The sequence below is a fragment of the Globicephala melas genome, chromosome 2 (genome assembly GCF_963455315.2).
Source record: "Globicephala melas chromosome 2, mGloMel1.2, whole genome shotgun sequence".
Classification (NCBI taxonomy): Eukaryota; Metazoa; Chordata; class Mammalia; order Artiodactyla; family Delphinidae; genus Globicephala; species Globicephala melas.
Genome location: NC_083315.2, coordinates 6,281,123 through 6,302,216, shown reverse-complemented (window position 1 = coordinate 6,302,216; position 21,094 = coordinate 6,281,123). Strand labels below are relative to the sequence as shown.

General features: G+C 34.5%; 1 protein-coding gene across 3 annotated transcripts in view; it reads right to left on the bottom strand.

The window, feature by feature from the left end:
* MINDY3 (MINDY lysine 48 deubiquitinase 3) overlaps positions 1 to 21,094 on the bottom strand; it is a 93,378-nt gene that overhangs the window by 57,150 nt on the left and 15,134 nt on the right. For all 3 annotated transcript variants that reach the window (XM_060292287.1, XM_030832403.2, XM_030832406.2), the window contains 6 exons: positions 20,567 to 20,627; positions 18,712 to 18,885; positions 15,397 to 15,448; positions 14,401 to 14,515; positions 11,746 to 11,819; positions 10,769 to 10,848 (listed from right to left, as the gene is read on the bottom strand). In XM_060292287.1, the coding sequence (XP_060148270.1) occupies positions 10,769 to 10,848; positions 11,746 to 11,819; positions 14,401 to 14,515; positions 15,397 to 15,448; positions 18,712 to 18,885; positions 20,567 to 20,627 (556 nt within the window). The remainder of the gene's footprint in view (positions 1 to 10,768; positions 10,849 to 11,745; positions 11,820 to 14,400; positions 14,516 to 15,396; positions 15,449 to 18,711; positions 18,886 to 20,566; positions 20,628 to 21,094) is intronic.

Genomic DNA, 21,094 nt, shown 5'->3' with positions numbered 1-21,094 from the left:
TGATTAACTAAGGGAAAGAATTAAGAAGAAGTAGGTTCTAAAGGGGCGTGAAGAGAGAATATGAGTTTGGTTTTAGACAAGCTAGGATTGAGGCGCCATTAGGACTTCTAGCTAGAGATGGATACAAAACTAGAAGTAAGGCTCAGGAACACGGAAGAGAAATTAGGGTTGGATGTAAAGTCTGGGGAATCACCTGCATAGAGATGAGAGTTGACATCATGGAAATGGGTAAGAAAGAATAGAAAAAGCACAGAAAATGAAAAGACAGATTATTCCACATCAGAGATGTAACTGTGATGGTAATAAAGTCTTTTCAGACTACAGCGTTCAGCTGAAGTACATCAGGTACCACTGTAATAGTAATTTGGGTCCACACATATTTCTAAAAAGCATGTTTTTTTCTGGTTAAAAATTATGTCCACTGTAAACACAATGTATATATAACTCTACATCCTTTTTACCATCTGGTTATATATCATCCATTTTCCTATTAGGATATTATATTTTTCTTATCAATTAATGTAATAATATCAACGTATTTGCTTTTGTTGTAAATAGTTTACTGTGTGTCCTGAAGTACAACATCCAGATGGTATAAACCAGGAACTTGTTGCTTAAGCTTTACGCTTTGTAAATTCAAAATTAATAGAAGGCACGTATACATAGAGTTTGTATTTTTTCACAAACTTCTTACAGGCAGAGAAGACATAGTGATAGTTCCCAAATTTTGGTTATGATCCTTAGGGATGCCTAAGTCCCTTTTAGAGACTACATGAAACCGAAATGATTTACATGAAAAGACGTTAATTGTCTTTTTCACTCTTACTCTCTCATGAGTGTATAGTGGGGTTTTCCAGAGGCTAACTGATACGTTATTTCCCAACAGATTGAATCTATAAACAGATATGAGAATCCAGCTGTCTGCTAATAAACTAGACATTAAAGAGACTTGCAAAATTTTAAAGCAATGTCACTCTTCTTACGAAATTTTTTTCTTATTTGGGAAGATAGTTTAATTAAAAATATTTATATTTAAAGTAATTTTAAAATGAATACATCTTTTAAAATTTCTCAGTCTTAATTTTTAACAAAAAACCCAGTGATTATTATTTTCCTATAAACCAAATAAGCGAGAGCTTTTTGGGATCCTCACTATATTTAATAGTGTAAAGGTCATGAGACCAAAAATTCTGAGAATTGTTGAATTACAGCCTTCAAAGGAAAAAGAGCAGCCCGAACAGGCAGCGATGGTCCTCCACAGCCTTTCGAATTTTTTCCTCCTCTTCCTTCCAAAATGTAAGCAGCACTAAATGTTTTCAAGTTCAAAGAATACATGTTAAGAAATATTTTCACACTTCAATTTCTAAAATCAGTTATCACCACCTAGTGTTACAACTTGATACTACATCATCTATTTCCTTAGAATTGTAAACAAATGTCTAGAATAGTATATTTATCATATCATGCTACTAAATATAGCAAATTAGCTGTTCATAATTCTTGAATAATGAATTGTTCAGATTAGGTCAGTAATCACATGTTTAGGTATGTTGTTTGAATGGTAGCTTTTTAAAAATGTGTTAACTCCTATTTCCTTAAACAGGACATGTACTTATAATTTTTATCTTCTTTTGATAGCTGAAGTGCATCATTAAGAATATTTATTGTACAAAGTTGTAATTATAGTGAGGATACACTACCCTCATATTAAAACTTAAAGAATTTAGTTATAAGAGACTTCATAAGTCTCAAAGAAGTCTGCTTACATTTGCAGAAAATTCTAATAATTAAGTCATTACATTTCAGAATTTTCTGTCTAACTTCGTTTTCTTAGCCTAGCATTTAAGACTAATCATGGTGATTGTCTACCAACCTTTCCATTCAGTCAGTGGCACTGTACCTAAATGCAGAGTTTTGTATTCCTGAGTTTGCTTTTCTATAGCCTTCTCCTCCACTCCCAACTAACACTTCTCACTACTGTCAGGGTGTCTACAGAAGTCCTTCTTGGGCCTTTCAAACTTGACGCTGACTTGGAAAGCAGATAACTGCACTACATTTATTTAACAAACATGCTCTGGGTGCCAAGTATGAAAAAGAACAATGCTAAGCACAGTGCAGGAATACAAAGGTACCACTGGGAATATGAAGATGAAGAAGCAAAGAGCCTCTCTGCAAACCATGTATCTGATGAGGGGTTAATATCCACAATATATAAGGAACTCCTACAACTCAGCTGCAAAAGACCAAATAACCCAGAAAGCAAAACAAGACGCCAAAACAAAAAAATCTGGGCAAAGGACTTAGACATTTCTCTAAAGAATACATAAAATGGCCAACGGTATATGGAAAGATGCTGAACATCACTGATCATCAGAGAGGTGCAAACTGAAACCTCAATGTTAGGCTAACCATTCTCAAGAACACAAAAGATAAATGCCGGGGAGGGTGTGTAGAATCTGAATCCTTGTACACTGTTGGTGGGGATCTAAAATGGAAAACAGGATGGAGGTTCCTCAAAAAAATTAAAAATAGAACCACCATATGATCCAACAGTTCCACTTCGGTGTATTTAGTCCAAAAGAATGAAATCAGGATCTCAAAGAGATATCTGCATTCCCATGCTCACTGCAGCGCTGTTCACAATAGCTGAGAAACTGAAACAACCTAAGTGTCTAGCAACAAATGAATGGATACAGAAACTGTGCAATATCCATACAATGGAATATTACTCAGGCTTACAAAAGAAGGGAATCTTATTATATGTGCACATGTATGAACCTCGAGGACCTTATGCTAAGCGACATATGCCAGTCACAGAAGGAGAAATACTGCATGATTCCACTTAAACGAGGTTTCTAAAATAGTCAAACTCCTAGAAGCCGAGAGTACAAGGGTGGTTTTGCCAGGAGCTGGGAGGAGGAGATGGGGTGGGGAACTGCTGTTCTACAGACAGAGACTTTCCGTGATGTAAGACGAATAAGTCGTAAAGATCTGCTACACAATCTTGTACCTACAGTTAATACCAAACTTAAAAATTCGTTACAGGATAGATCTCACGTTAAATGTTCTTACTACAGTTAAAAAAATTCAACCCCTCCGCCCCCTCCAAAAAAACCAAAGTAGAATGTGGTAAGTGCCATGAGGGCAAAGTGCTCAGAGGCAGGATGGATGACCTGCAGCTGTGGGAGTCAGGGAGTGCCCCGGGGAAGGGAGGGCACACGAAGTGCGAGCTGAAGGACTGGACAGGCACAGACGCGAGGGATACAGGTCTTCAGGCACAGGGAGCGGCATGAACAAAGAAATGAAAGCAAGTAGCGTGATTCTGTTCAAGCACAGGTTCGTGATGGCTGAAAACTTAAGCTGGGGTGAGATTATGCAGGGTCCTTGCGTAAGTAAGGTAAAGAATCTATAGTTAAAAATATGGAGGAAAAAAGAAAAAAAGGACTTGAAGGATGTTAGAATACCTAAAGCAAAAAGCAATACAATACAGAAAAAGGCTTGGTTGTCTCACTTATAGGTAAAGGTACATGCCATCTGAGCCATAAACGTTGTGAAATCTATTTTTGAAGTGAGGAGCTTTTTAAAACCCCCTTATTAGCTGTCTGTCGAATTGCTGAGAAGTCAGGTTGCTAGAGAATTGGTGTCTAGCCAGGGTTGCCAGATCTAGCAAATAAAAACAAAGATGCCCAGTTAAATATAAATTTCAGATACAAAATATAATTTTTCAGTATAAGTATATTCCAAATACTGAACGGGACATACTTACACTAAAAATGATTGTTTATTTGAAATCCAAATTTAAATGGGAGTCCTGCATTTTGTCTGGCAACTTAGTTCCAGCTAACTTAATATATTTTTACAACTAATAGAATTTGGAGAAAAGGAGCACTTCTGACCTTTCCTCACATAAATTCTGATAAACCAAATACATTTCAAATTTGTATAGCACCTGGCCACTAACTGCAATTCACATTAACTACTTAAAAATATGAAAATTTCAAAATGATCTTAATCTTCAGAGTTTAGATTCTCGTACTGTCTATGTATCTTGAGTCTATCAGCTTTCAATTAACTATGCCTGGAAGGACTGCCATAGTGATTTATATCAAAAGAAAAAAGAAACGAAGAATGTGGGTTTCTGATTTATAAGACCTGACTCTATTTCTATCCCATAAAATGAAGAAAACATTAAAATAAAAATAATCATCAAATAAACATACGAAAGCAATAAATGTACAATACATACAAAAAGAGAGGGTACGCAAACGCTATGGGATTCGTTTATGAAAGAAAGGAGGCCATGGGAAGACTGATCTATGGGAAAATAAAATCAAAGAAAACCTCAGCTCAAAATACAGGCAACAGTAAAAATGAAGATATCTGGCAGGTTAATAGGGGCCAGACCACAAAAGGATTTTAAGACCCTGCTAAGAAGTTTGGATTTTATTTTAAGTGCATGGGGAAGCCAGCTATTGAATGGTTTTAAGTGAGAGAATATCATGATCTGATTTACTGTTTAAAATACCAGGCTAGTTACTGCGAAGGACTGAGGCGTGGGCAAGAATGAATTCAGTGATTAGTTCTACTGCAGTTTTATTTGTACTCTATGGCAGAAGCAAAAGCTAGTTTTAATAACTGAGGTAGAATAACGTACATGAATTCAAGAACTATATGATCAAAAATATATACTTTCATTTAAAGATATAAAAAACTATCTAGATGGGAAGACCTAATATTGTAAAGATGTCACTTCTCTAAAATAATACACAAATTTACTGTAAGCTCAAGCAAAATGTTTAGAGGTTTCTTAAAACTAGAAATTAAAAAGCTGGAAAAGCATTTAATTGGAATAGATAGTATGGAAAAGACCATGATAAATTTGAAAAAGTAAAATATTAGGGAACGTGCTAATAAATACCAAAGTGTATTATATAACTATGTAACAGTGTAGTTTTGGCATAAGAACTCACAAATAGATTGGTGGAATAGAAGACTCCAAAAAATGACTCATACCTATGGGAAAATCTGTTATTTGATAAAGCAGGTGTTTCATATCTGTGGAGAACTGACTGGAATTAGGAAATTCTTTGGGAAAAAGTAAAAAGGTAGATCCCTACTTCATACCACTCATAAATAAATAACCAGATGGATTAACGAGCTGAACATTAAAAGAAAAATAACATCTACAAAAGCATTTGAAGAAAATACTAGAGAGTATTAGTTTTAATCTTGGGTAGGAGAAACATAAAACAGATACAAGGAAAAAATTTAAAAACAAACGCCATAACAGAAGAGATCAAATGATTTAATCTCATAAAAATGAAAAGCTTTGGTATATAAAAGATACCAGTGGCAAAGTTAAAGGAGACAGAAAAGGCTGAGAGAAAATATTTGCAACACAGATTTAACACACAAAGAACGAAGCATTTATAAAGCATCCCTAGAAATTGTAAATAAAAGAAAATAAATAACCTCTCCCCAAAAAATGCCAAAAAATAGAAAGAGACAATTCCCAGAAGAAACACTGAAAGTTGAGAAACATTATGAAAAGATGGTCAACTGCAGCCTCACTAGGAATCAGAGAAACATGAATCAAAACAAGCTACCAGGTGTCAATAAACTGATGGACAAAATATTAAAGATGGAGAGCTCTGAGTGTTGGCCAGTATGCAGAAAAACAGGAACTCTCCTACATGCTGGAAGCATAAGTTTATACTTCTCTAGTTGGTAAAGCAAATTTTAGAAGGTAATTTGGCATTATCTATCAAAGTTTAACAGGTGTTCCTTAAAAGGTTAAATAAACACAGAATTATCATATGACCCAGGATTTTCACTCCTGGGAATATGCTAAAGAAAAATAAAAACATATTCTCACAAACATTTGTACATAAATGTTCCTAACCACATTACTCATCACAACCAAGTGGAAACAAGCCAAATGTCCATCAACTGATGAACGAAAAAAGAAAACGTGGTATAAAGCATACAATGAAATATTGTTCAATAAAATGGAGTGAAGTGCTGGTACATGCTAAAACATGGATGAACCTTGAAAACATTATGCTAAGTGAAATAAGCTGGTACGGAAGACCAGATATTAAAGACATGATTCTGTTACCAGAAATGTCCAGAACAGGCAAACCTACAGAGACAGGAAGCAGATTAATGGCTGCTAAGGGTTTTGGGGAAGTGACTGCTAATGGGTTCAAGGGGTATTGCGGAGATGATACAAACATTCTAAAATTGACGTGGTGATGGCTGCACAACTCTTAAGAACATAACTAAAACCAGTGACTTGTACATTTTAAATGGGAGATGTGTAAGGTATGTGAATTACATCTCAATAAATCCACTTAGTTAAAAAAAACAAAAACAAAAAACCCAGAAGCCTAAATTTTGTTAACATACGTTCTGCTTTTAGGAATCTATCCTACAGGAATACTTGAATTTGAACAGAGAGATATATACAAAAACGTTCACTGCAGAATTGTTTGTAACAGCCAAAAATGGTAGTACCATCTAAACGTTCATAAAAAATAAACTAGGGGCAAAAGACAAACTGGGGAAAAAATGTTTACTACATATATGACAGATCAAGCATTGATATCCTGTATAAATAAATGTGAGAAAACTGCCCATTTATCTTTCATTGAAACTTCTTGGCCTTTCCTGGACAAACACGTAATGTCCATTTTCTTTCCCACTGCCAGATTGATGATTATTGCTAGGAAAAAGCCTAATTATAAGCTTTACTGGTTAGATTCACTCTAAATAATTCTATGTAACCTCATGTCAGCTCTTAATTCTGATTGCACATTTAAAAACTTCTTTCATAATCCATCTTTATATTCCTTCTTACAGCAGTTGATTCAAACTCTTTCTCTCCTTTATATGCCTCTAACTTTCTGTCCACTCATTCTCAGCAACTTCGAACTCTCAAGAGTTCTCCCAATTCAAATCTTGCATATTTCAAAATGCCTTTTTCTTTTCTCAACACATTCTTTCTTCCTGTTTTAGAAGAACTGTGCATCTTTCCAAGGTCACTGTTACTCTTGACTCCATTTACTATCTCTCCTATTAAAAGCAGTTCCCTTTCTAACAAACAATTTAGGTGACTTCTATCCCTTAAAACTATACCTGTGTATACCATCTCTTGGCCTTATTTTGACCAGGCAGTGAACTCCTGTTTCCATCCTTTCACCAGCAAAATTTCTTTGCTTACACTGCTAAAATATTTACTCCCTATGATATGGCTTCTATCTCAATTGCTCTTTTAATTGCTAAATTCATAGCTTCCCCCTAGCCCTCATTCGCCTTGATTGAGGGATACAGCACAGCTCATTCACTAACTCTGTGTCATGGACAAAAATCTTTGGATTAAATTTTCAATCTCAGCTTCCCTCCATAAATGAGGCAAATAACTACCTCTCAGGGCTACTGTGAAACTTAATAAAATAAACTTCTTCCACATCATCCTACATATTTATTTTCACACTGAAGACTCTGTTAACTATAGTTTAAGAGGCTGTATATCATGATGATTAAGTATGCTGGTTGCAGGGAACCAGACTACTGTGGTTGTCTGCTGTTTACTAAACTGTATGGATGAAGCAAGATACTTAATTCGGTGCCTTACTTTCCTTTATTCTATGACCTTCAAAGAGTAGTTATAAGAACGAAGTGAGAAAATGGAAAAAAAAGAGACAGTCATTAAATACTAAGAACAGAGCTTGGCGTTGTTAAGATAATATGTGTCACTGCTGCATAATGGGCGTTCTTAACAATCGTCAACAGTTGTAACTACTCTTTAAAGAAAATGAAATACTTGAGGAAAAGGATTGTTTTCTGTCACCAACACATACACAGTGACTTAAAGCTGACTTCCCATGATGTTTCTTTCTCGTGTTCATTTATTCATAAACTTTATTTGAAAACCTACTGGTTATTTGTACCTTACCCTCATCTGTCTAATTCATAGCTGAATTCTACAAATTCTACTTTCCTGTAGGCTCTTTCACAGAGGAAGAGTGGTCCAGGAGGAGAATGTACTACGGGGGACTGAGTGCAGGCCTTGGCTATGGTCAAAAGCTGTGTATGCCTGCCGTTGGACACTGGGCGGATTACTAAATTATCTGAGCCTCAGTTTTCTTACCTGTATATATTGAGGTTGAGAAGATACATATTCAAAACATACTGCTTAGCACAAAGTACCTAAATCCTAGTGGCTCTGTTTCTCTTCCTCTGCCATGCCTATTTCATCTCGTTACCTCCCAGCTGCCTTGACTATGTGCTATAGCTTTCGACTTGTCATCCCATCCCATTCCAATGCATTCTACAAGCTGACAGATTAGTGTTCTTATCTTGTGTCTTACGTTATTGCTCTGTTTAAATATCTTCAATGACTCTCTTCGTAACGTCTGCCAGCTAATGTTTAAACTTCTTCAAATCAAGATCCTCTGGGTTCTTACCCAGCCCTACGTTTGCGATCTTCCCTCCCACTGTCTCCTTCACAGAAGCCAATTCTCTTGTCTCCTCAAACCTGGCTGCACATTAAACTCATCTAGGGGTAATTTTAAAATGATCCATGTCCAGACCCCACTACCTAGAAATTCTAATTTGTTTATTTATTCTCAGCTGGGGCCTGAGCACTGACTTACTCTTAGGCACCCTAAGTGATAACACAGGGTCGGGATTAAGATACACTGCTCTAATCAGACTCATCTGTCTCCCTGTTCCTAGAGACACAACCTATATTTTTCCCTCTCTCTCATTCCACGTGGCCCCATTAAAAGGGTAACTCTTACTTTATGGCTCTCCACCTATCCCAAAGGTTTTCTCCTTCCCCTGAATTGTATAACACTTTATTTCAACATGCTTCGTTTTACCTCGCATTATAGTTATTTGTGTGCATGTTCCTGTTTTCCTCTTTTGAGGGAAAGCCAAGTTCTTCCCATGGGCCAGCTGAGGCATTTTAGAAATTTAATCTTAGTCTTTACAATCTAACAACCCTTTGAGGAAGATATACCTCCCTATTAGCCAAGAGAAGTAAAGCAGCTCGCCTAAAGATTTATAAAACTAGTAACTCTTTAATTATAATTTTTCTTTGTATATTACATATATCACAACCTCCTCCCATGTTGTCAGACAGAAAAGTATCTAATAAATGCTGAATGAATGTATGGATTTTTATTTTAAGTTTGGTGACTGAAATCAGATTCAACCTTAAGTCAACATTCCTAACGATTAAGGGAAAATGCAAGAAATATACCCTGCCTATTTTCTTTTCCAAGATAATTATTTCAAAGTTATTGCTTAGTTTTGATATTTAAACTATACTTTTAAAAAAATCCACAGCAAGACAACAGCTTTGAAAGCTAATATTTCAAGAAACAGAAAAGGATGAATTAGTACACATCAAGAACCTAAACTGGAATAATTGACCAATATCCTGTAAAGGAAGTACACAGCATGAAGAATAGCCTTTAACCAGCAGGATTAAATACTTTCAGCTATCAATCAGAATGAGGGCTCAAGAATAGGATGGGCGATGGGCTCAATTACCAAAAAAAAAAAAAAAAAAAAATAGAGCAAGATAACCTGGCTACTTTTTCTGTCAGTGAATTTTACCAGAAATCACCTAAATTAGGTTCTAATTCTAACCTCATCACTCAGATAATTTTGCATATATTATCTAACGTAGGAAAGAAGGGTAGCTCTTAAATTTCTTAAACAGTAAAATGAAGGGCTGGATTGTGTTATGGTGCTTTTTAATTTTGAAATTCATTAATTTTTACTGATTTTTTTCCCTTAATATTGTATTCTTTCATGTTTCTGTTAACTATGTGTCTTTCTAAAATTTGAGAGCACTTCAAATTTAAGATCAAGATTCACTCATTTAAATGGGAGCAAAAAGCAGTAACTATTATTTTCTCAATCATAATCTTTGCTTCTGTCATTTGGTGACAGTTTTATCTAACTATAGAAGAAAAAATAAATTTCCCTGTGAACCACAGGAGCCATGATGCTTTCTGTTCTGTACCACATACTTCAAGAGGAGGCACACGGCAGTTATTCAGTAGAAATGAAAGCAGGCTGACTGAGTAAGAACAAACCAAAGGGAATCTCTTCGGGGCTGTGTGTCAGCCCTGCCTACTGGACGGCCTGGCCAAAGGGGTTTCATGCCAACATCCCTGGCAACAACATGAAGCTACAGGCAAGAAATGATGAAGGCCAGAAATGGAGGCGATGGTGGTTTAAAATGCTCAGATAACCTTAAGTGTGCCCCACATTTTAAAGGAAATTACGAACATTAAAAGTAATACTGGAAAAAACCCACTAGTCTCTTAAAGCAAATATTTCAAATCACAATACTTGTAATTCTCAATTTCAAGCAAAATGCAATAGTGTTCCAGACTCACAGATACCACTGGATAAATATGTACTAACTCTACGTATACTAAGAGGACTATTCATTACTTTTTCTAAAGAAGTCCTACAATCCTAGTTTTATACTAGAGAAAACTAAAGGCTTGAGAAGTAACTTGACTCAGGTCATACACTTGGGATTTGAACCCAAGTTTGTCTGCCTCCAAAGTCTATGCTCTTCACGTTACAGCACCTTGAAAACTGTAAGGGATTCTCCTATAACAAAGCATTTATCTTAACCTCTAAGTAATGCAGAGCCACTAAACAGATTAATTAACCATCAACTGTATTCTAGTGAAATATTAATCATAAACGAGATAAACACAATGAAGAACATACTTACTCATTCCTGAGCATTCTCTATCACCGTCCCATACGTTAGAAACTGCGTGTCCCGTTAGAAGGAGGTTAATTAAACTTTGGCTATTAATAAAAATTAAAAAGTAATTAAAATATGAATACACTAATATTCAAAACAAATGATTCCTAAGGTAAGGCATAAAATAATGACTTTTTACATTAAATTATATTGTTTAGAAAACCAAGTTAGAGAGAAACCTTATAGTTCTCATTTTATGTACTTTGCTGAACAACCACCTTGCTAAATGCGTCACTTGCTGTATCACCGCAATCGTATCTATTGTTCTACATGTGCATATAAACTTAACAACTTTATCCAAGACATCACATTTAAATGGATGAAAAAAAATGATACTTAGACTAACACTTTACTTAATATTTATAATCGCCTTAAAAAATACAGATGTAATTGTAAAATTTGTGTTTGATGGAAGATACGTGAATTTTAACCTCTGAGGCAGAAAGATCTCAAGAAAAGGACTTATGTTTTAGAGTGAGTTAACAATCGATCACTGTGTTATTAATTTTACTACAAATAGCTATAAAGAGCTTGAGAGGGAGGGTATTCTCAGAGAAAAATAAATAAAAATCTTTTTTCACCCAAGCAGGAAAGCATTTACAAATAAGGGTATACTTATTTCTAAGTCGAAATGAGTAAATTTCATCTATTAGAAAATTTCATGAACAGAATATTAAGCAGAATTTGTTAAAATATCCCCAGTGTCATCTTAAAACAAAATATTTCCTATAATAAATCCAATGCACACATAAACCTAAAGTGGAAATTAACGCTTCATACCTAAAGCAAACACTGCATAAAGCATAAGACTGCTCAAGTTCCTAGACTTTATGCTGCTAGCACTGACAGACAAAATCATCTGACCCAGTAGTGTTTCATCTTAGGTCAAGTCCCTAAAAACCGAAGTCCCTATGAGGAAATAATAGATTTTAGTTAATTACCTGCCATGTCCATACACAGGATCTATCAAAGGTTCACTTGAATCTTCAATTTCATTTTTTATGTTTTCAATGCCCTAAAGAAACCAAGAATTCATTGGCTTATTTTAAAAACTAAAAATGAAAATTATGGTAGTTTAAAAACTGATCAATTTATACTATAAATTAATAAAACACAATTACTTAATTAACTTTTCTCCCAAAGAATTACCCAGATTTGAAATGGGGGGTGCATTTGAGATGATAATGGTGAGTAGTAGTCAGTCTAAGAATCTTTTATTTTCTTCCATGGGCCCTACATAAGAACAGGTAACAGATCCAATGTTGGTATGTGGGTTAAAGGGGTAGAGAGAGAAAAAGAATGTTTAAGCTTCAAGAGGAGGGAGGAGAAAATTATTGTATTCGAAAGTTAACACTCACTTAACTTCAGATGAAACTGTATTCAAACCTAATATACCTGCTAAGGCGTCTGATGTATTTTCTTAGATCATTAAAAAAACTTATTGGCACTAAATACATACACACATGAATGCTAATAAAGATATGAATTTAAATACACAAAAGGTATATCTGGTACATAAGAAAATGGAAGGTTTGCTTCTGATTGTGTGTTCTTACATATTGGTAATTCAAACGTGCACTGACAAAATAAAATGTAGACTAGGGGGGCAGGAAGCTTCCTATTTTTCCTGAAAGCCAATTTTCAGATATTTTTAACCCCCCAAAAGAGCATCCAAATCCCTGAAGTCTAGATACTGGATAAGTACAAGAAGAGCTAGGCATTTTAACTCCATCAATTCCAAAATGACAAAGATAAACTGCCATTCATTGTGCTATTCACCTAACTTCAACCTTTGGTTCTATCTGATAACAGGCCATTTCTAAGAATTAAAGAGATGATAATCAATAATCAAAATAGTAATGATTGTGTAAATATTACAGAAGGATACAAACAAGTGTGAGATCTTGCACTGGCCTTCTTTGTAAACAACTACACAAAACAGACTATGATACAGCCATGATGAATAATATGAACAAATGACATAATCACTGGGGAGAAAGGGCTCATCATTTTAAAGACCAGCTCAAGGAGAACAACTAGACATGATGGTTTTATTGGCTGTAAAGGACAAGGGACAGAGGAGGCATCAAAATTTCTGAGCATAAAAAATTGGGAGAATACTGAACGGTCACAATGAACTCATAAGAAACCAGTCATCTTAGATACCTCCATGACTGCCATTCCCCAACTGCTAATGAACTACCAAGTACTTTAAGTTCTTTCTCTTAAATATTCTCCTAAATGTGTTAAAATTTCTAAGTTTAAAACATGCTCCTTTTCTTTTCCATGGTCACTGCTCTGGCTTAGGTTCACCTATTTCAGTAACTACTTTTCCATTTTTTCCTGACTCTAGTCTTGTACTCCACACACCAACCCCCTCCAGTACAACTCTGATACCAATTCAAAGAATCTTTTAATCAACAAAAAGATCTCGTTACCCCATTGTTCACAATTTTTGTTTTGTTCTAAGTTTGGCCACATGAAAGGAAATCTTAAGTATTTCTGCACAGTGTACAAGGATCTTCACATTCTGAGTCCTTTCTACGTAAATGCCCAGAGTCTCATCTTCCACAATTGCCTTTCTGGTATATTGCGCTACACTAATACTGAACTACTTAGAGTTTCCCAAATGTGTGTCATATCCCCAATTATAAAGGCATAATCGTACGCCTTTAGACTTGCAGTTCCCACAGCCTGGAATATCCTCCCACAGCTATTCCGTCCAGAAAACTTCTCCTCATCCATCAAATGATCCCTACAATACAAGGTCTGCCCTTGACCTCACCAAATGAACTCTGGCAACCCTTCACCTATTTCCCACCATGCTTTGTGCATGCAACAAACAAATAAACACCAAAACACACTGCCATGATGGAAGTAACTATTAACGTGTCCACTTTTTTTGTTTGTTTACAACACTGAAGAGGAATGATTTAAAAAAACTGTATCCCATATTATAAGTTTAGTTCCTAGCACAGAGTCAATGCCCAATAAACATTTGTCAAATGAATGAAGTCTGATTTCAGATACAGCAAATCTAGCAGGATAACTGAGACTTAACAGGCTGCTAGAGATGTGAGGTTGGCATTTGGGGAAAAGGGTAGGACTGGAAGTGTACATGTTGGAATTAACCACATAAAGGTAAGCTGAGAGAATAAAAGAGGTAAACAACAGGAAAAGATGGAAATGAAGCTATAAGCAAAAATGTAATTATGAGGCATTACAGAAAGAGAACTAGTGATGTATCAGGTAAGTTAAGAAGGGAGTGGGGTTTAGAAAGAGCTTCCAGAAGGGGTTAAGGGGCCAAGTGCCAGAAACTGCTAATATCAAAGAAAATAAAATTCCAAAGAACTGACTGTTCTTCATAATTAGAACATTACTGATAACCTCCGCAGTCCAGAAGATCATGGGTGAAAGCTGGAAAGTGGTTAAGTAACAGATGAGTGAAGAAAGAGAAGGCAATTCCTCATTATCAGCATAAGAGATTTTAATTCTGAGATTTAGAAACAACATGAAGAATAAAATTTCTCTTCACCTCAGGAAAAATACTAAACTCAAACTAATAAAAAACAGAAGAAGTATCTTCTTCAACAAACCTTTGTCAGTAACACAGAATACAGAAAAAGCAATACTCCAAATTTGTTTCCCCACACTGAATACTGGTCCAAGACAGCATCTTTTAATTCTGATAAACTTCTGAATGATCTTTTTCTGGGGAGGGGGAAAAGAATTAAGTATTAACAACATGATGAGACTGACTACATTCATAAATAGGAAAAATTTTTAGTTGTCTTCTACATTAAAATGCATACATACAAATAGGAGATTTTTGTAAGTGTATCAAATTTTCAAATACAAATTTAGCCATTAAAGGCAAAAGCTACTGCTGACAACTGTCACTATCTATAATAGATACCATTAAAATAGAATGCCTACGTAGTAGGGACCTCTTCATCTCTCAGGCGAACTGTCTGGCAACAACTTCTTCAATGATCATACAGTTATTTAAGGAATGAGGTGGCCGTCTTCTAGGATATGGTTAAGAACAAAGAAAACTTGACTTTTTAAAGCCTGAAAATTATTTAACAAATATCTGAACACCAAGGATAAGGTGTACATTTGTGGCTTCTCTTAACATAATGTTATATTTCAAATCAAATGCCACCTGTAATTCTATCAACATAGCTATCCCTTACCTTTTATTTTATAACAAAAAATTTAAATACTCTGATGAAAATATGGCGCTTTTAATGAAAATTATAGAAAGCGTATTTTGGCAAACAATAAATAATAATGCAAATATTTATCACACTAGAAATCTTTATATTCAGTCAGACAGAAACATTAAGCTAAAATGAGTTTTTCATTATAATGATGAAAAAGCTTTTAATGTTATGAAAGGGTATATTTCCATAGTTAATTTGGGAATCAGAATATTTTAAGTACACATTTACAAATTATTCTTTTTTTGAAATCGGAAAACAAATTAATCCTCAAGCATACAAATCTAACTACCTTTCCACAGTACAAACAGACTTAAAATGGCAATGTGTCCAGAAGGTAAGTATTTTAAATGTTCCAACGTTACTTACTGAATTAATGCATGAAATCGCTCAAAGCCAAGCTCTTCGACAGCCAAGGCAGCTATACATAAAAGACACTTTTCAGCACTACACATGGCAAATAAATGACACAAGATACACACAGCAGGCTGTAAATACTTTCAAGCAATTAAAAGTTTCCCTCTTTCCTTACTCCCTTAAAGTTCTCAGTTTATTTTCAACTTCACTGTAACATAAATTTATATTTCAACATCTTAGTTACCATGATTATAACTAAAATGGATTTAATACTGAGGATGGAGAAGGGTGATTAAATAATAAACATTTCTTTTTTAATTCAGTTGTGCTGAAATCGTTAAAATATGAGAAATTATTGACAATCACAGTGCTTCACACATAGTTGTAATGTGTTCTGCGCTTTAAATAATCTTTCAATTCATAGCGCCAAGTAAAATCCTCATAGCTAACCTTCCTCCTACATAATATAAAATCTTTAGGCTTGACGCTTAATTATTAAACAGATGTATATAAAAAGGCAGAGCACTTTGAAAGTACACAGGTTCAACGACAGCTATAAGTTTGTTTCCGCATTTATTTGTATAACTGTTGGGAAGTTTTCAGTAACTTATTTAGATTACGTTTATTAATACAGTACAATTATAAGTTTTTAAGAAATCAAAGGTAAAGTTTACTTAACACTTTTCTAAGTGCCAGGCCCCTTTCCAAATGCTCTACGGGCCTTAACCTCATTTAATCCTCAAACAACCCTATTACCCCATTTTACAGAGGAGGAACCTGAAGCCCAGAGAAGAATCCTCCCAAGAGCCCAAAGCAATAAATAGCAGAGCTGAGATCCGAACCCAGATAGTCTCAGCTGCCCAAAGATGAAGTCTTTAAAGATATCCTACACGGATCAAAATGCCTACTCTCATTTATCACAATGAACAATTTCATATATATTTTATAAAGTAAATCTTAGTACTTTCAAATATTAATTCTCACTAGAGAACTGAATTGATTCGTTATGAAATCAAAATTAAAATTTTGATTTACAATGTAAAATGTCACATTATTCTAGCCTTCCAAAGTCCAGTTTTAATTTTCAAATGTTTCAAATTACTTTTTTAAATCTTTAAAAGTCCAAAAGGATTAATTTAAATAATCTTTTGATTTGTGTGTGGGAAACAAACTGAAATTGAACCTGAATATTCACTACTGCAAACAAGTGTGCATTACCAAAAGCCAAAACTACACACCACACAAGCCAATGAAATTAACGTTTGTACAGAATGTAATACTGACAAGGAGGAAAACAGTTCATGTTTAAAATTTCAGGATAAAATAAAAATTCTACCTAATCTTTTCCAAACTGTAATTGTTCTGCAGTGCCTGATTATCTGAATCATTTTACTGGGTATATACTATGAAAGTTGACATCAAGATAGTAATTTAGAGAAAAGAGGCAAGCAAAATAAAAAGCTTAGCAGGCAGGATGGTGGAAAAATATAACACAAGAAAAAGAAAATAGCTGGGAATAAAGGAAGGAACAGGTAAAACATATTGTTATATGGAATAAAAATTTTAATATAAGTTCATTTCATTGTCAACATCTAAGGTGAATTTTCAAATTTTCAGTTACCAAAACTTTTCAAATTTATACCACATTAAAAACGAATATAAAATATAGCTTCATTTCATGTCCATTTTTAAAATGAGACAAAGTAAACTGGAAAATTACTAAACTATGTTTTTTGGAGGGGAATTCATGCCCACCTAAATGAATCACTGAAGTGCCAAAGTTAATGAAGCATGAGGCCATTTAACCTAAAGCTATTTAACCTATCAACACAGGAATGTACAGCACATCCCAGGGAGCACACAGTATACTAGGATACTAATGAAAAATGTTACAAGAAAAGATCTCACTATTTTCTTACAAATTAATACGCAGACCAGTTTTAAGTGCATATTCTTTAAAACCACTTCTAACTAGTTCAATTATTCCTATTAAAATTTTAGTATCTTAAACAACACTTTTAACCATGCTTACATGCAAGCCAGTAAAACCTGGAAAGTGTTTTAAAACCAGTGTCAATGACACATTTTTTGACTATCAACCTTGTGAATACTTGTTTTCTTCAATTGTCATTATCAACTCTAAAAATATATTAAATTCTCTTTGAAAGGCTATGTTTGAAAGGCCTGAAAAAGAAATGCCATTCAACTGTTTAAATTTTAAAAATTCTTCCTTGCAAATGCACTATTAGTAGAATCTGCCACTGTAACTGCAAAGGTGAGAGAGAGAAGGCGCTGACATCACAGAGATGGTTCAGCTCAAGGAGGCAATGTGCCTCACAATCCCACCAGGAAAGCCAGGTGTGCGTCTCAAGCAACTGAAATCTACTTTCTAGAAACTGGGTGTCTAGTTTCTCTAAAAACAAGTTCCGCAGAGATGATAGTTAATGGATTGCACCACAGGTAGATTAAGTCACTTATTCAATATAAGCACCTGGAACTACCAATTATCAAAAGCAACCTACTGGCAAGTTAATTCCTGCAAAGAAAACCAGAAAAGCAACTCTTTTTATCTAGTTTCTGTACCATCAGAAGTCTCCATTTTACTAGCTCGTCTTGGCAGTTTTTAGGTCAACTATGTAAGAATTTTCAAATACCATAGAATTTCAAAGAATTTTCAAAGACCATAGAATTCTTGTGAATGAGAACAGCTGTTATTTGTCTTAAAGAGAAATCTTCAAAGTATGAAAAACTTAAATGAATGCAAAATTAAAACTCATAATTAAAACCATCTTAAAATAATTCATCCATAGTAACCATGTCCAAAAAGTTCAGGAGGAAAAGAAACAACATGTAGTGAAGAAAAACGTCCCCTTCTTTACTTTAGGAAACAACTAAAGATATTTAAGACATTTTCTAATGTTAAAAAAAAAAAAAATCTCCTTTTTCCCCAATACCAGAGAAAACATTAAGGTATTTGAAATGAAAGAATATAGAAACATGTTATTTAAGCTTTCTAAACGAGAGTTCCAAAGCTCAAAAGAGATTGTCATCAAGCAGAAGTTAACTAGAAATTTTACCTAAGTTTATTTTTAGAGATGCATTTCCTGTTTTTTCAAAAATGAAAGAAAAAATAAACAATGTAACATCCTCTAGTTAATTAAAATAATCAAAAGGGAAATGAAAAATACTAACAAAGCTCATGAATTAAGCTTAGGCTAAAAAAGAGACCTTATAAAATGTTTAAAGCTTTTTTCCTTTAAAATTTTCAATAGTTTTATTTAAACAAACATACAAGAAGTTACTTCAGGAAATCAAAGTGTATCTTACAAGAATGGTCCATTTGGCAACTAGACTGTGCAGGACTCCCAGGAAGACCAGCAGTCTCCTCAGCCGTCTTTCCTCTTAACCATGAAGCCAAGCAGTACGGTCCAGAGTCGCTACAACAAGCACTTTCTAAAATAGCACATAAGGTGTGACAAAGGAGTTCCTTCCGCTCTCCCTCTAAAAATAACCAAAGGGTAAGTTATAACGGTTGTCTGGAGGGAAAAAAATCCTGTCATAAATAACAATATTAAGAATGCATTAACTTAATGGTGAAAATCAAGCATTTTTAGTGGAGGAAAAATCCATAAACCACTGATCTTAAACTACAGTTCAGAAAAATGTGCCTGAGGGTTAAAATGTCACCTCTGTTAAATATTTCCATTAATGAGAAAAAGAATCCTGGAAAATGCAGAATTAAACATAAGAAGAAAGAATATGCTACGTGGAATAACCTGATACTGAACGCCCCTTTCTTAGGCTGCAAATGGAGCCTTTCAGCCATGAGGATTCCTTTATCGTAGAACCAGGCCAGCGTATGGGCCTGCTGAGACCTCTGTTTTTCCCCATTTCTGAATTAGTCTAACGTCTTTAATCTCCCAGTCCCACAGGGGTAGGGATAATAAGATAACACACCGTCAGCACACACAATACCACCATCCGTTACATTAGCAGAGGCCACAGCGGTTATGCGGCATAATACAGAAACCACCGATACTGTATTGCAGTGATTTGAGCATTAGACATTTACAGAAAATAGCATAAATGCACAATTTCTTCCTGAACCTTAGCCACCCTCCCCCTTTCAAGCAGTATTAATCTCCAGAAGTAGTACCATTTTCTGAAACTTTCAAGCAAAGGGGATAAGATGTATACACATCCTATGTAAAATTTTATGCCGGAACAAGCTTTCTCGCTCTCCTAATTAAAAGTTCTTTAAAGACAGGAACTGTGCCATTCACCCTCTAGCCACCAGAGCGTTTACGACATTTATGACAATGCTACATAAATTTTTTTATCCATATGAATATATTTCTGTGCAAGGAATATTATAAATTTTATTAATAAAATCTTCATGTTAATAATAGTATTTTTTGAATAGTTTCTTCTCTCCTCAAATTTATTTTGCATTTTGGCTATTAATTAATTAAAAATACATGACAGTGACACTTTTAACTCAAGTTCACAACCACTAGTAGAGTCTACCTGCATGGTTTGGAATGGAAGCTGTTTTGCCCTTATATACAAAACCGCAATTATCATATATCCCACCTTCTTTCAGCGGTTACTGTGAGTTCACATAAAACTGTGCAAGTGAAGGAAATATCTTTGTAAACTGTCAAGCAGGATGCAAATGTCTGTTCTTATCAGGTAGCACATACAGTTCTCTGACTTAATCATATTGCAGAAGCCATGAAAGCTTCATTTGCAATTTAATTCAGAATTACTTGAGGTATTATCTGAATTGTGTAAGGCGTTATACTAAAAGATGCAGGAATACAAAGATAATTCTGACTTTTTGCTCAAAGCTAAATAAGACAAAACAAACATAAATGACTGTCCTTATAGTATGCTATCATTTAACAGTTCAGGGAAATGCCCCAAAGGATTTTTCCCTTAGTGTAATATCCTGTCTTATACCTCTTAGGAAAGACAAATTTGGAAATATACATTTTAAAATTTGGAGTCATCCATGAAACTTTCTGAGACATTTAAAAAGTAAATCTCAGGAAAAAGTAACCCACTCATAGTTTACTTTTTAAGACAGATAATTTCAACTAAATTACTGCCAATGAATACTGCATGGATCATCTATAAAATAGAAGATGGAGTAAAAGTTGATAAAAGACAGCTATCATACCTTGGCAATCCCTCCAAGAAGACTTCTCAGAAGAAAACAGGAGCTTCTTCAAAAGAAATGCCTTTATACAATTAAAGCAATAATTATTAGAATGTATTATAAACATACCTTACATCATTCTTTTATTTTAAAATGGAAAATAAAACTAATTTGCACCTCCTTTCTGATCTTTTGAATAGTGCTATAAAAATTTCAAATGGCTTCCCTTCACATTCAACAGTAACTGAGCATAATTACTTACTCAGAATATACTACTATAAGCTTGATTCTACATCCATAGAATTCTTCCTCCTCTATAATACATATTTTCTGTCAAAGAGAAAAATTGACTCAAAATAATAACCACATAACTGGAAAATTAAAGAAATTTACTGCTCCATTCACAGAGTGAAGGCCCTTTAGACCAGGAAAAAATCTGTATTTCTCTTTGATTCCTTAGAGGAAAAGAAATCTAAATACAAAAGTGGTTCTGCTCTCCTAGCTCTGATTTATGACACAAGATGACCAAGGTGTGGGTCATCACTTTGT